General features: G+C 43.1%; 1 protein-coding gene across 2 annotated transcripts in view; it reads left to right on the forward strand.

Moving 5' to 3' along the window:
- The window catches only part of GRIN2B (glutamate ionotropic receptor NMDA type subunit 2B), a 215214-nt gene that overhangs the window by 119032 nt on the left and 79506 nt on the right, over nucleotides 1–16676 (forward strand). For both annotated transcript variants that reach the window (XM_040063362.2, XM_040063361.2), the window contains exon 4: nucleotides 14024–14138. In XM_040063362.2, the coding sequence (XP_039919296.1) occupies nucleotides 14024–14138 (115 nt within the window). The remainder of the gene's footprint in view (nucleotides 1–14023; nucleotides 14139–16676) is intronic.

Genomic DNA, 16676 nt, shown 5'->3' on the forward strand with positions numbered 1-16676 from the left:
GCTGGCAAGGTGACTCCCTCAGCACCTCCCAGGCCCCACTTCAAGTCCATTTCTAGGATCCTGACTGACTATGGCAGTTGGCTGCTGATGCAAGAGGGTTTCCATGGCAATGTACCAGTGCTGCTTGCTCCCTCCTCAGCACTCTGCCTTCCATTCCCTCCGTCTCCTCACCCCCTCCCCAGCCCTCCTGTTTCTCAAGCCTGTTGCCATGGAAAAGTCATAATCCACAAAGAATTTCAGATCTCTCCACACTCATTGAGGTTTGGGTTTTTGGTTTTGTTTTTTTTTTCATGTTAAATTTTGCTTTTCAGTTTAATGTGTGGGTAGGGAAGGCTGTATCTGCCTCTTTGAAACCCTGTGCCTGGGCAACAGGGAAATCTTTATGTTGGAAATGAAGGGTGGTATGAAGCTCTGGATGAGAGCCCCAGCTAATGGGCACCCTATCAGGATTATGGCTTTGAGAAGTGCTTACGTAACACTGGAATTTCTGATCAGTTTTTTTAAGAGACTGTGTCATTTGGCATATGGAGTCTGAATCAAAGATGTATAAGCACTCAAGTCCTGTTGGAGAAAAAGGAGGAGTGAGAGATTTCTGAAAAGTGCCTTCTCTTGAGGCTGCTTTTTCTGAAGTGCTTCTAGTGACTGCTTCCAACAGAAGAGGGTGCAGACAACTCATACCATACGCTGCCACAATATGTGCATAGCAAGAGCTGTGGGAATGATGCAGACAAAGGTACTGGATGAGACCAGAACTAGAGTCCACATTATTCCACCTGGTGCTCATGCTAATTCCCACACTTTCAGGGTATGTCCACATCTATCAGGACTTGTGTATGAGATTTGAGGTTTGTTGATGAGATTTTTAGTTTGTTAGCTTTAGTACCAATTAAAAGTGAAAATAGTTAGATTTCTGGAGGGAGCTGTGGTATGGTAATAGATGTGGAGCTTGACCTTCTGATGCACTTTCCATGGAAATGTTCTCGTCTCACTCCTGGGACACTTGTTTCCATCCATTCTGTGTTCAGATTTCCCACAATGGACACTGTGGCCTGGAATGCTCAGATGTGTGCTGTAAAACTGTTTTCACAGGATTTCTAGGACCAAGGGGTCCTGTAAGTCTCCTGAGCAAAGAAATATTCTTGTCAGATTTTGCAGTCTGACTTTCATGAGGGAGAAGAAATAAGGTTCAGATAATATATCCCAAATTTGGACCTTGTAGTTATTTCAGACCTCATGAGAGTCTTTTATTGGATGCAATGTTAGTGTCATGCCTGAGGCTTCTTTAAAGTGACCTTTTCTCAGAGAAGAAGCAGAGAAGTAATTCAAGATCGAATGCAACTCTAGAATAAAATGGCACATTTATTTCACTGGAGATGAAGCAACATGGGCTGAAATTGACTCTTTTCTTGCTTCAGGAAACACTGAGGATGTAGGCTCTTTTTTATTTTTATATAAATGACTACATTCAGGTGGCCTGCTGCAGTCTTCTTATCTACTCATGGTTACCTCTCCCCATTGTCTGTGTCTATCAGGCATCTGAGTCACTTGCTGCTCACCTGACCTCAGATGCCATAATAATCACGGAGTCTAGCCTGGACATGTGGAGTAGCAGATTGAGCATAACATTGAGTCTTTTCAGACTGTTAGAAAAACTATTGCTTTACAAAACCATGAAGTCATAGTGCTAGGTCATTTCAGAGGCTCTTTTTTAGGATTAATCCCTGGAAGGTGATGGATTTCCAGCTGCCACAGAGTGTGGTCTGCTGCACAGAAAGCAAAAAGCCTGATCTCTCAGCAATGCTTGCAAAAAACCTAATCTGTCAGCAGAACTCTATCTTTTTCCTTGTCAATATGCTTTTACTCTGTTCTAGATAAACATAATTTCTTCAGTTCCACACCCTAGGTGATTTCTCTACTTCCAACTTCAACCTCTTTTCCAACACTGCTGAGGAAGAAGCCTGAGGAGTTGAAGTGCTGTGTTGGGCATACATCAGGTGGACCCTATCTCTGTGTTTCAGAGGCTTCTGAACACTTAGCAGCAATTGGAAAAATTATTCAATCGCTACCAATCTGGTCTAGGAGTTGAATTATTGACCTGAATACAAATATTTCCCTTCTTTTTGCACCTGTCAGGCCTCAGGGATGGATCCCAAAAGATTTTCCAGAACACAATATCAGAATGTAAGAGTGCATTGATCATATCAACAAACCAGTCACCCTCCTTGTGCTTAGCAAGACCTTGCGTAGCCCTGGATCTCTCTCTCTCTTTTACCAAAAGGAAGAGAGAGAGGGGCATGTAAGTAATTTATCAGAGCCTGGATTACAAACTACATCACAAAACGCTCTACAAAGTTAATAATACAAAGCACAAGCCGGATATGATATAAATGATGTAAATGTGTGAACTCTGAGTAGGACTCTGGCAGTGTTCCCAGACATGTTCAAAATGTACCCATGATATTTCTATCTCCCATATTGGGAGCCCACTAGAGATGAGCATAAAAGACTGAGGTTGGATTTATTACCCATATTTATCATGCATTTCAGAATAGCATCTTCCTCCCACACTGATCCATCCTCATGGCACTACATATGCACCCAGCTCAAAGCAGGATTCTTCACACCCTGGCTTTTGGGGCAAGAGTTGAGAATGGTGAGATAGGCTTGAAGTGTGTGTTGGGAAACCCAAAATAGATGGTGCAAGGGAATATGGACTCTGTAGCTATATAGGTGGAATTAATGGAAGCAGTTTGCAAGCTGTCAGGACATGGAACTTTGGGGCAGAAAGGAGGCATGCCTGAGTATAGGAACCCATGTGAAAAACTGGAAGGAAATTCTTGGTATTTATGTCTCTTTTATATTTTCCTAGTGTTTGAAAAAGGGATGATGTCAGTGAAAGAAGAGCGCAGGAGAGTTATTGCTGCGACTGGTGTGGGTATAAGTAAAGGCTGGGGGCTGAGGATTTGCAGGGTAATTTTTGACCTGGGACCTGGAGTCCAGGAAGCACCCAGATAGGGACATCTTGACTTTCAGAGCCTTGTCACCGTCAGAACAGAGATAGTACCAGTTGTGCAGCTGAGCTGGCTGCAGTGAAGTTGGCAGTGTAACAGGACTCTGTGTTGGAAGTGCTGATGAAAGTGGCAGATGCCAGCAGAGAGTCAAAGGGAAGCATGGCAGACATGGCAGATTGGGTGGAGAAGCAGCCGCACAGGGAAGGTGCTGATGGTAAGGAGGCTACTAATTGCACCGAGTGTTATTGGAGTGCTAACTACAAGCAAGGATAAAGATGACTAATTACAGACAGAATTGTGAAGAGGAAGAGGAGGCAGGCATGAGGAGGAGTGGGGAGTCTGCGATTATGGCACTTTGTAATGAAGAAGATGCTGATCAGTGTGTGACTACAAGGATTTGAGCTCTTGTATTAACTGAAGCTGTGTTCTTCACATGTGCCAGCTTGTGGCTTTTCCTGCTTCTGCTTCTACCTTACTCTTCATTTTATTTGCTACTGCAGCATTTTCCCTCTTTGCATGTAGTATGGAGAGAAGTGTGTTAAGGTTTTAATGTAGGAAAAAAAAGGAATTAAGAAATCTTAATTTAGACACTACCCCACTGGTGATGCATCCTGTGCCCCTTGTCAGACAAATGCTAGCTGGCAGGTCATATCGGAAAGAAAGAGGTTTTCCTAATGCTACGGGGGGAAAAAAAAAAAAAATCTCAAGAAAGCTTAAAAGGAAGGGGGAAAATAATAATAATAAAAAAAGAACCCAGTAGTTCTGAGACTTTCCTCAACCCAAGGAAGGGTTAATGCTTTAAATGCAATGTAATTTCAGCGGCACTGAAGAACATGTTTCCATGGAAACAGCAACCCACAGAGGGAGAGAAAAAGGGAGAAAGGAGAGGGAGCATCAGCAGAGGGAGAGTGGCTCCTCTGGTGAAGGAAGAGCAACCTCCAGACCCTCCTTTCCCAGTTACGGACAGGAGTGATTATTTATTTTTTGACTTGATTCCCCCTTGGAGATGTTATAGGGAAGAAAGTGATAGGGTGCCAGCTTAGCCAAACTGCTGCAGAAATCCAGTCACACTTTCTGGAGTGAGTCTCCTTGCAGGCGTGACTCTGCTCCTGCCAACACTGTGAATTCATTGCCCCTTACAAATGTGTGAATGCCTTCAACAGTTGATAAACTTGAATAACCCAAAATCACTAGTGGCTTCTCCTTGGGTCAAAAAAGTTGAGCTAGTATGCTCTTTATGAGAACATAATAAAAGGATTTATTTCAGTCTCCAACTGGTTTAGCCTTGCCTAGCTTCTGTCAGTGAGATGGACTTTTCTGGCAGATTTGAACTCTACAGGAAAACTGATGCGTTCATCTGTTTGGTAGTTTTGACTCCCAGGACAGAAACTGGAATGAGCTCTGGGTAAATAGCGAGATGCCCTGATAGCTGACTCCACACCAGCATGTCAGCCACCTTCAAAAGACCAGAGAAGTTATTGACATGCACAATTGCTTGGCCAATTTTTTTAAGCGTGGTCCACAGCCATGTGAGAGATTTCAAGGGGATGTACAAAAATTATTAAGAAAAATAAGGCTGCCGTCAGTGAGATTAAATTCACTGCATAGGGACAGTAGTTCAACTGGAACGTTTTTTACAGCTCTTTGAATTGACAGAGCTTGAAAGACATCATCCTGAGTGAAAAATCACTGAAAAGCCTCATTTGACTTCTGTTCTGTAACTGCTTCTCCTATCAATGATTGTATGACTATGCCTTAAGACAGATAAACAGATCTGAAGGACATCTCCTAACCTTTCAGTATTTGCTTTATTCTAGTGGTATGGCTTTCATCAGTGACCTGTTAGTTGGTGCCAAGACGTAATTATGACCCATTGCCAGCTATTCTGACAAATATAATTTTCCATGCTTTTGCTGCCCCATGTAAGCTGATTTTTTGTCCTCTCATATGGAAGAAATACATTGAAAACTACTATTGCTTTGGGAAAAGTGATATGTTATCTGTAACTAATGAATAAGGAAGGATGTAAAGATGTAGCAATAAAAAAAATACTTTAAAAAAGTAATTGGCAGGAATTTAATAACTCTGTTAAGCTTTCCAGCTTGATCCAGTTTTGGACTGAATATTTAGGTTTTATTTTATCCAGTGACTGTAACAATGTTGACCTTAAAACTAATTTTCTATTAGCTATTTTCTGTTACTTAAAGGTTTGGTGGGTCAGTTCAGAAGTATATTTGTTTTTATCAAAGCCTTTCTGGATAAAAAATCCTTTCTGAGAATAGACTGATTTCCTATGACATTTATAGGTATTTCCAGCTTTAACAGACTATGCTCTTAGAACACTTCTTATTTCTGTTTTATTTCCAATGGGGCCAGAAGATGTAGAGGTATATTCCCAAGCTACTTAGGACTGTGTCATTTTCCCAGGAAAAGAAAAAAATAAAATAATAATAAGTAAAAAATCAATTTAGAAGAAATCAGAATTTGTAGACCAAGTATTTTGGGTTTAAAAGGGAATATTTTGACATGGAAATCCTATATGCTGTCTCTTGTGATTAGGAGCATGGGAATTTTTACTTAGTATTTCTCCTTCACAAAACTTGAACTAAATCTTCAGTGATATTCCTTCCCCTGTTGACGTGATTCTGTTCTTGTATTATTCTTTCCATGTGGCACATCACAGGTGTGTTTTAATTGTGTTTTAATCGTGTTTTAATCTTGTCCGTGGAAGAAAGGGCAGAAAGTGTCACAAAACAGACCAGACTGTGGGAGAGCATAATGTCACCAGAAGCTTAATCTTCTGTCCAAAATTACTGTAGTTTTCAGATCTTTTTTTTCTTTTCCTTTCTAACAAAATGCTGACCTCTTAATGAGAAACTGTGGCTGCATTCTTATCCCGTTTAAAAAGTGGTTTCGCCAGATATTTTTTCATGGCTCTGGCATTTGTGAAAATAGGTTAGTCAGGATGTCTGAGAGAAAAAAATTGTCTTTGATTGAAATTTCAAGATATTGCTGTGACCAGCATAGCAAAGGTCAAAATGAAGATTTATCTTGCTCTTTTTCCCATGAACAAGTTACTTCATCCTATTGTATATTTGTGTATCCTGCAAGTCACATAGAGCCTGGCTTTGGTACTGCCAGCAGCACCCTGGCAGAGGGAGTGTGAAATGCCACTAGACCTGAATGGCACCTCTTCCCCCATTAGTGCAAAAGGCAGTGACTGCATAGGATGAAAAGGAAATGGGAGGCTAGGTCCTGGATGACATTATGTACATGGAGGAGAAATTTATAGTGAAAACCCTGAAGCAGCTGGACAAGCAGCCTTCCACCTATGTGTCATTACTGTCATGTCTGCCCCGGGCTGGAGCTGACCCCAAGTTCCCTTTCGAGGGGTAATTCAGTGACCCTGCACAATGACTCCTCCACCCTGCCTGCTTCCTGATGGATACCTGTCTGTGAGGCAAAACCCTGTGGTGCAATGATGAGTTTCCCCTTACATTCTCGGGAGGGAGGCTGAGGGCTCCACATGCTGTGGAAAGTGAGCTTTGCTTCTCATTCTCAGGAATGTTCCTGTCTCATTAGGATCGAGCAATGTGTGTAGGAAAGCAGCCTTGCCATTGCTGTGGCTCCCTGCATCTTCCAAGGACAGATATATCCCCAGTCCCCAGGAACTGTCATCTCAGAGTCTTTCTGAAATGACAAATTCATGGTAGATAAGTAGAAGAAATGGGAAACAAAATGGAAGTACGATTTTTTTTTTTAAGATTAGGAGAGGGATTGATGGAGAAGATTCATCCTTCCACTGTACATAGGAGCTTTCACTTGGAAGTCTCAGCACACATACACATTGTTTTCAAAGCAAATTTGCTAAATATGTTGCAGAAGCAGCAAGGACAGTTCAGTAGAAATTTGTCTTCTCCCAGAAACAGTTATTTCAGAGGTCAGGATCAAACACCAAAAAAATTCATTTTCCTAGAGATGAGGGGCCAGTCTCAGTGGATTGACCAGTATCACTACTTTGATGTCAGATGAATGTCACTGATTTAGCCCAGTAGCTGCCCTCTTGTCTTCTAAAAAGGTGTGGGCAGTAAAGACAAACCAAATTAATCTCTTATATGTCTGTTATCTTTTAGCCTGAGAGATATTTCCTAATCTAGATGATCTTGTAATAAATACGATAGACCAAATTCAATAAATCAAAATTTAGAATGTTATTTTGAGACAAAATAACAGTCTCCGATAGCCACAATTAAAAGGACAGCATTGAACCCTGGGGTTTCGGCACTGGGTGAACGCGGTAACACACTCTGTCAGTATGTCACCCCCCAAGTTCACATTTTTGGTCTGAGGTGGTCGATTTTTATACACTGGTTCGCTGAGGGAAACTCGAGACTCCAAGACTTCGAGGTAGCTTCATTAGATATTCATGTTTGGGTTCTGATGGAGTTGAATGGATTTGCGCTGGAGAACAATGTCTTAATTGCTGTGTCCGGATATGGTGTAGAGATGTTAATGCCGGGCGGGACGGATAAGATATCGATCTGATGTAATCATTCGGTTCTCCAGGTTCTCCATCTCCCTTTTCCGTCGTTTTTGTTCTCTTCTAACGATTCCCGGCAGAAGGCAGAAGTTTCCTCGTGTCCCTTTTCGTGTAATTCTTGGCATAGTTTTCTCATGTCCCTCCCGTGCAATCTTTTAGTAAAAGAATTCCTTGTGTCCCCCTTTGTGCTGTTTCAGTCCCAGTTAACCCGTTGTATACTCAATTAGAAATAAAACTTACATCTTACAGAGAATGAATTACATATTATAACATTTAACACAAATTAACTTTAGGACATATATCACAATCTCCAGATCTTTTTGCTTAATGAAAACAATCTTGAGCTCTGGGCATTTCTTTAAGGCTACTGGTCAGATTGATTCCCAGAAGTAATTTAGGCTGTAGTCTGGGCAGATTTTCTGGTGCAGGATGCCTGTACAATTTGGAACTTGGTAGCACTCTCTTCTACACTTTCTTTCTTACAGTGCATCTCCCCATATTCAGTGGTACTACTGACATTGAAAGAGAAAGAAAGAAATGCAGAGGAGTGAGATACCGTTCCTTTAAGATTTAATTTTCCTAGTCAATGGTTGCTTCTATTTTTTTTCCCTAACTTGTTTCAGTTTTGTTCTTCATGATAACCTCTTGTTACATAAAATCAGCTGCACTCATGCCCTTTGCATGGAATCCGTTTGCTCTAAATTGTACCTGACACCAGACAGATGTTACACAGATACAGCCAGATGTGCCTGCCTTTCACAACTCCATAAGCCACTGACAGCGCAGCAGCGTAAGGGACAGTGCAGGGCTGTGAGCAGTGGGAGAACCTCAGAAAGGCTCAGGTGGGATCAGCATTTTCAGAACAAATTCCATGGTGAAATTTGATCAAAAGCCCAGACAGAGCCTGGTTTTGCCTTTTTTGGGGGTGAACAATTGGGTTTGATATCCTGTGGAGCCTGTCTTACCTCAAGAGACCTCATGCATGCACAGCTGGGTCTGGATGGCTCTTGTGTGTGAGTTGGCTGTGCTCTGAGGCAGAAGCAGCCACAGAAATTTTGAACAATGGTATACAGAAATAATATCTGTATAATTTTAAGCTTTCCATGGGTTTAGAGAATGGAGGTATAAGTCAGAAGTGAAAGGGATTGGTTGCGGTTTTCTCATTTAAAAAATCAACACTGTATCAGTCACTCAGATGAAGGCATTAACAGCATAGTTAGTGCTGGTTGTTTTCTAGCTGTCAATCTCTCCCCCCTTCAAGGCCAGAATTCCTAATTGTAGATAAATACACCGGTCCTAGACTCCTTTTCCCTGTCCTTTGAGTCTACCCATCCTTTTTGAGTCTGTACATCCTTGTTCAGGAGCAGGGCTGGATTGATGTATTCTTCCGCAGTTTGCATCAGGCAAGGCTGGGTTGATCTTGCTGGTTCTGAGAGAGGGAACAGGGTTTGGAGCTGTGGGACCTTCTACTAAAAAGCAGTAACATGCTTTTGTTTTTTTATTCCTTCCTGGGCATGAAGTGGATCTGTTCCTTGATACCTCAGACTGGTGAATTTTTAACACTGTCTCTAGGGAGGAAAAAAAGCTATTTCACCATGCAGAATCTGTGGGGTAACGACCTTTCACTGCTTTCATCTCGCTGCTGTTATGATTGGCCAGACAGGATGATGGTGGTCTGTATCTCCATTCCTTTATCCTGCATCACATTCCACCTGCCTTTTACCCTGCAAAGGTAAAAGGTATCCCATGGATTTTCTTTCCCCAACCTCCACCTACACCCTGTTTTTCCCTCATGTGCTGGGCTGTTGAGATGACTCCCCAATACTGACTGTGGAGAGGCTGTTTTATTTATATGGTCTGTCTTATTCAGGGAAGCAATCGATGTAAGGATAATCATGCTATTTCAGACCGACTGCTTGTCTCACTGAAGCATAACAAGCACTGACAGGACACAGGGGAGGGTGTGTGTTTGTATATGTGCTGTACACATGTGAGACAGGGAATGTGATGGAGTGAACCAATGCAATGTCCAAATTTGCACCTCCAGTCAGCAGGCTTAGAAGGAGATGATTCCAAACAAGGCACTGGAGGCAGAAGTAGGAGTGGCTAGTGCTGATTTCAAATGCATCTCCTTCACACCTCTCTATGGCAGAAAAAAAATTTGGTCAGCACCCTTTCTGTGTTTCCTCAAGCCCTCTGAGCCCGCACATCTGCCTCTCCAGGCTTTCTCCATCACTGTCTGAAACCATTTAAAATGCCATAATCTCTCTGCTGGTCTTAAACTGGCCATCTGATGCGGTTTTAATGCTGTATTTGCTATGTCAATCAGCCTTTAAAACACGCTCCTTTAAGTTGCAAAGCTGACAGCCTTACATCTAGGAGGGGTGATATTACCTCAGAGCCCAGGAGGGGGACTTAGGTCCCCCTGGGTCTAATTTGCTTCGTGCCCAAGGGCACGTCCCTTTGTTCTTGCCTGATTGTCCATACTACAAGGTTCATGGTGTCAGCCTGTTTCCACAGGCTGTGTATGTTTTGCTCTCACCCGCCTGAGTTTGGGCATCGTGTCCGCTGCATCACCACTGGGCTGGCAAAGGGCTCAACCCTTCTGTTCTTGCATCAAGTAGTTCCAGAAATTGCCATATAAGCAAAAGGTGCTTCTAGCAAATTAAGTTGAATTGCCTGTGTCAGTCCCCACCATGTCTCTTTCTCTCACTCTCTCCATCTTGGAGTCCCAAACATGCAGGGATTAAGATTTTTACGGGGACAGTTTATTCCAGGCTTACACTAGCCTACGTGCACAGCCTGCTTGCCCTCGTTTTGTGGCCCTGTGTTGGGAGTTAGTCTTTTTGCCTTAAAGATTTTTTCCCCATAAGTTGCTAAGAGACTAAGTGCTGGTGCTTAGATGGTGCTTGACCAACACAAAAGATGTTGGGAGGGGGAAGATCACACGAGTTTTGGGGAAGGGAAAAGGACAGGGCTGGGGGAGCTGGGCGTTCTGCTTGCTCTGGGCTTCTGAGAAGACGGCCAGGCTGCTTTTTGCTGCGGGAGAAGCCCACGGTCAATAGAAAAGTCCGGTCCTGGGAGATCTACCATCATCTGCTCGTGTGCCCAGGAATTCCGAGCTTCTTTGCCTGCCCTGCTGGAGCTGGGCCAGCCCTGCCTGGGAGTCGCGGCTTCTCCAGCACTGCTCACTTTGTTACACTGAAGCCCCGCACCCCCCCCCCCCCCTGTCTGCCGGGACACCCCCCTGCCTGCTGGGGACATCCTGCTGTTCCAGCCACCAGCCTAGGAGTGTTCCACCGTTCCAGTTTGGTGCTCTCGGAGTCCCAAGAGATCAGACTGCCCCTGGCTTTGTGAAACAAAGCCCCTCGAGGTTCCGGGTTCTGTTTATTATTAATGCTGTAGTTGTTGTTTGTTTGCCCTGTTATATTTACTAGTAAAGAACTGTTATTCCTTTCCCCATAGCCCTGCCCAGCCCCTTTAATTTTCTAAATTATAATAACTTGGAGGGAGGGGATTGGAATCCCCCATTCCTAGAGAGGCCCTGCCCCTCCCTAGTAGATACCTGTCTTTCAAACCGAGACACCCTGTTACAGCTGGTGGCTCAGTTCAGACGTCAGAGAGTCTCTCATCCCCTGCTTGCCTGCTTAGGGACTGGAGTGTGTGTAGGCTGTAGGGAGGAGCCAAATCCAAAGCCGGCAGCAGTGGTGCTGGTGTACCAAAGAAGTACTGCTGCCGAAGGGGATGACTACTGCTGCAGTAATGAGGGAGAGTAGAGGTACTTAAGTGTGGCTGCCTTGCAGCCTGCTGCTGACTTGTCCTGCCTGGGAGTCCTTCAAACCCTGATGCTTTGTCACATAGGCTCAGTGCACCCAAGCAAGCCCTGCATCCCTGTGTTAGGTGGCAGGATAGGTACAGGAGAGCAGGGAAAGCTGGGGGGATACCACTTCTTGTGCATTTCTGCAAACTTTTGTGAACATATTGCTAATGGGTTGGAGAGAAAACACTCTGAAGAGCTGTACTGCCAGATTTGGAGACTAATTTCAGTCATTAAGGTGTGAAGCAAGAGATTTTAGTGCTGCTTTAAGTGTAAATCTCAAGGCAGCTCCAAGGATTGGAATCGTTAATGATCCCACCTTGATTATTATTAGAGGTTCTAATCTTTCCAGTGAAAATAAGCATAAATGACACCCTCTTGTCTCATATCTGTTGCTGATTTCTGTGAACTCTTCTTGTCAGGCTGTGCGAGGGAGATTCCTGTAGTGGAATCCTTCCTGGGTGTGGGGAGAAAAAGGGTTGAGAATGGTTTAATATTGGTGTTTGTTTAATTAGATGTTGGCATTGCTTACTCATTACTGACATATAAAGCTGCAAATCCCATCAGGCTAATGACATCCTCATCTTCTTGGAGCCTTTCTTTGTCTTTATTCTGGTGGCCAGGGCAAAGAAGTCATGAAGTTGTAATCTTGGTCCACTGGAAGATCCCTCCCACCACCAGAGCCTTAACTAGGTCTTGTAGGCTGCACATATCTGGCAATGGTCCGTGCCTGGCATTCCTCAGTACCAGAGCATTTCATTCAGCTGGAAAAAACAAAAGAAAAAGAGCATGTGTGGTCTGGACATGGGATGTTTTATGCCATTACAAAGATTTGCATGGCAAAGATTTTTCAGGTGGATGATGTTTTGGGGTTTGCTCAATGTTTGGGTTCTAAACAACTTTGGTTTCTGGAAGATAACCAATAGTCTGCCTTTGAAAATTGTCCTGTTGCAGATGTTTCATGCTGGGCTCCCTTATGGTTGCATTTCCAATGCTGAACATGTACCTTGAAGGTCACAACATGGAGCAAGTGTGGAATTTCCTTTAGAAATAAACATAATTACTGATTGCACTTGGCAATGAGGAGTTAGTAGATGAGTTTGGTTGATTAATGAAGTTAGAACAGAAAAGTTTGAAAAAGAAAGAAACTAAAATCATGACCTGCTTTTTTATTTATTTGAAGAAGTTTCCCTGATACAATGTTTTCATTGGATTAGCAGGGAAGTCTCTTTATGCAGATAGTAGGAAAGCATGAACCCACTGAAAGATTTTTTTTTTCCCTTCTTATTTATTTTTTTGAAATTGGTTCAAATTCAATTCATATGGGACAAATTGAAGCTGAATATTAGGAAATATTTCCTGATGTCATGGTATAATAGTGCAGAAGAACCTCTCATGTCTGTAATAGAAATTTTGATTGTGTAATTTATAGAACTGTGCAAAGTAGGGGAGGGCAGAGTCCAGGCGCTAGTCTTGCAGGCAGCTTTGTCACCTCTGGCTCTCATGGTGATATGATGCTACCACTGCCAGAGCAGATTTACAAAGGTAAAATCTACTTTATGTAACAGGATTGTGAATTGAAGTGAAATATATGAACAGGGTAAACTGTAAGAGTGTTACGGAGATGTCATATAAACCACTGAACTGTAAAATGTGTATTTACCTCCTCTTCCCCACAGTGTATTTCTAGATGGTTAAGAAAAAAATAGACCTGATTCTTATTTACAGCAACACCCCTTTAACATGCTCTCATAATGCAGCAAGGCCTTGAAATGAATGTAGCTGTAATCTCAGTCCACTTAAAGGTCTTCCCTATTGCCAGATCTGAGTAAGGAGGCTTTAGGATAAATGAGATTGAAGCCTGGACTGTTTAACTGTCTATTTGTATAGCCATGTAATGCGCCAACAGGGAGTGCCTTCTGCAGAAGTAGTGGGGCCTTTCCAGACAAAAAGAATCACTGATGTTGGCTGCAGGGCTGATCACCCTTTGGGTGTAAGGCTTGACTGTCCCTAGGAAGAAGGATTTTCACTGGGCTCTTTCAACATTCTTATCCCTATTCCTAATCTCCTTCACAGGATCACTCTGGGCCCCATGAAGTGTGCTGGCTCTGATAGGGATAGAGCTTCTTGCAGGTGTGCTGCTCCTTCCTCTGGTCTCCACTGCTTCCCTAGTCAATGCCTTGATCTTTGGGCTGGGAGGAGGCTGTCTCCACTGCTTCACCTATTGCCCATCACTGTCCTTGAATGGCATGCAAAACCCCCTTTGGAGAGGGAGTGAAGTGTGGGCTGTGGAGTGTGTTTACAGAGTTGATTGCTATGGATCCCTCTGCCCTTTGAGGCAGAGGAAAAGAAGAGATTGTGGGCATACACGTGTGTGTGACTCTTAGACATTCTTTTAGGAATTAATTGAGAGCCAACACAGTACATCACTTCCATTCCCAGTCTCAAAATGGGGGCAATTGCCCTGCCTTGCCTCCTTGTCCCAATTTCTGGACTTAATTGTACTGTTTTTCTAACTCCCTTCCTCTTAGATTTTCCATTGTTTGCACTGTGCTCCTAACTTGCTGATGTGAGCTGAAGAGGGGAGGCAGGGTCTCGTTTTGAGTTTGGTTTCCAAGCGTTAATGTTCTCCTTGCTCTCTTTTCTCTCCTGCAGGTACCTGATCAATGTCACCTTTGAAGGAAGGAATTTGTCGTTCAGTGAGGACGGATACCAGATGCATCCCAAGCTAGTCATCATCCTTTTGACCAAGGAGAGGAAGTGGGAGAGGGTAGGTTATGTTTGGTAATTCTCAAACTGTGTCAGGCAAGAAGGGGGAAGGCTCCAAGCAAATAATCCTCCCCACCTTTCTGTACTTCTTATCAAAGGCTGACAATCTGCTTCTTGTATCCTGGACTACTGGTATCTCCAACGCCCAGGCTGCTGTCTTCTCGATGCAGGATGCCGTTATAATCTTCCATTAGCATGCATAAAAAATTAATCATCTTCTTTCTAAAACCTCTGAACATAAGTTTTCTGGCCTTTCAGAGAAGATACCTCCTCTGTGCCATGAGTTTCAATGGCTGAAACAGAAAATATTTCTCTGTATGGCTTGGTGGCAGTGAAGTTCTGTATGCTAAATGACTATGATTGAGCTACGGCCACACTTAGTTATTTATGCTAGTATTAATAACTGTGCGTGATAGATCTGGCCAGTGTCCCTTGCAATGGGATTGTGCATTAAGTAGGATGTGAACGTGAGATCATATTGAGTTGTTCAAAGACCTAAATTTGCATATTTTGGAATAATTTGCATGTAACACAAAGCACCATTTTAGAAATGGTGTGAATTTCTGAGTTAGTGGGAAGTTTTTGGTTCATTTCACCTCCCACATAAATGTCAGTGGTCCAGGCTCAGAACAAGCATTCTCAAAGGGTTTCAGTTGAAGCAGAGGGGGTAGTTTAAGGACTAAGAAAATGAGATACAAAAAAGTTATGGGTGTGAGAAATCAGAGCAAAGGAAGAAGAATTCATCAGAACACTTGATAGATATAAAGCAGAAGTTGTTTTGGATGCAAACTCATGTATAGCTTAGTAAAATGCCCCTTTGCGCTATCATGCACAGAAAACTTTCTCCTTGCTTGCTTGTTCCCTGCATGGACTTGTAAGTGACTTGCTTGGTGAAAGTGAGGAAGAAATTAATGGGGAAATGAGAATGAAATGGGAAGCTGTCAGGAGAAGTGTATTCAGAAGAGAAATGTAGGAATAACTTGTGAATGAGACAGAAGAGGAATCACATTAGTGCCAGGCAGGCACTAATGTCTCCCAGTAGTTGCAGGAATTTGAGAAGAAGGGGAAAGGCCCCAGCTTGTGCCTGGTTTCCAGGAGGACCTGTCTACCTCATGGTCTTGGCACTATTCAGACCAGATGAGGGTGTGTGGTCTGGGAGAATCAGAAGAGGTGTTGGTGGGCCAAGAGTGTGAGGAAACAAAAGGCATGGCATAGCATGTGTGGACAACTCTTGGACATAGCTGAAGGCAGGCTGCCTAGATACTGCACAGGGCATGGGCATGCAAAGCTCAGGCTGTAGAGACTTCACATCAGGCTTGGTCTGTCACTCAACTTCATTAAAGCTTACCAGGAAAAGTCCAGGAGGATTTGTTCCTAGCTGGCACCAAATTTGTTCTCATGGGGGAAAATTCCATTGTCAGAGAAGAAAAATGAAGCAGTAGCAGCATGAATCCTCCTAGGGGTTATTAGCAGAGCTGGCTGTGGGAATCTGTTGCTGTAATGCTTTGCAGTCTCTGGGGAGGCACAGCTAAATACAGTTCTGTTTTTATCTTGCCTGTCATATGCTTCACATGCCGCACCCTCAGTGGAGGCTTGGTGGGTTCCGTCAGTGGTAAGAAGGGTTATTCAGTCTCCGAGAGTATATTTGCGGTCTCTCAGATGAACCAGACAATTAGTAGAAGGGATCTGGGTGATCAGGAGTGTTGGGATTAGACTGTGACCTGCTTGAGCCTTGCTGTCTCTGGGGACTACTTGGCATACATTAAACCAAAACAATCCTTCATTTGATAGGAGCGGGGGCTGGACTGAAATGATGCTATGATGAACTATGGTATTAGTGGTAGGAAAAACATGTAGTGCTTCCAGGGCACAAATGTTTTATCTTGAAGTAGGTGTCTTTCTCAGAGAGGAACAGATTATTATAATAAAACTCTGAACTGGTTGAATTTTATACTGGCAGGTTCTTCCTGGAAGACACTGAAGTCATCTTCAACATGTTCAGATCACAGACCAAAACCTTTCATACCTGGTACCTCATACTCTTTTTATTTTTTTTTTTTCCATTCAGCAGAAATGCAAACATAAAAATAGAAGTGTGAAACAGAGATCTTTGTGACAAAGATCATAGTTTTGTTCTGTGTTTGCAAAGAGTCGGGCAACACAAACTTTTGGCCCTTAACAACTGCTCCCAGGCAATACCACAATATAAGAAATTATTAATATATTTTTAGCACATAATTCCAATACCTTTATAAGTGCTTTGGAACATCATCCAAATTCTCACTAATTTTATGTAAAAAGCAAGGTGCCTCATCCTGTCAACTTTTAGGCAAACACTCAAGCAGTAGGAGACATGAAATGAAAGGCTGCATGGGAGACACTGATTTGGTCCAGTTGCATTCACTGTAGCTCAGTCTTTACACACTTTTATCCATAATCAGATGCTATGCCTGGAAGGACTATCAAGGGGTCATCTAGTGCCTTCCTGTTCCCCAAGAGAAGGTTTAACTAGACTGAAATTACTCCTGACAGATGCTTG

The sequence above is a fragment of the Hirundo rustica genome, chromosome 4 (assembly GCF_015227805.2).
Source record: "Hirundo rustica isolate bHirRus1 chromosome 4, bHirRus1.pri.v3, whole genome shotgun sequence".
Classification (NCBI taxonomy): domain Eukaryota; kingdom Metazoa; phylum Chordata; class Aves; order Passeriformes; family Hirundinidae; genus Hirundo; species Hirundo rustica.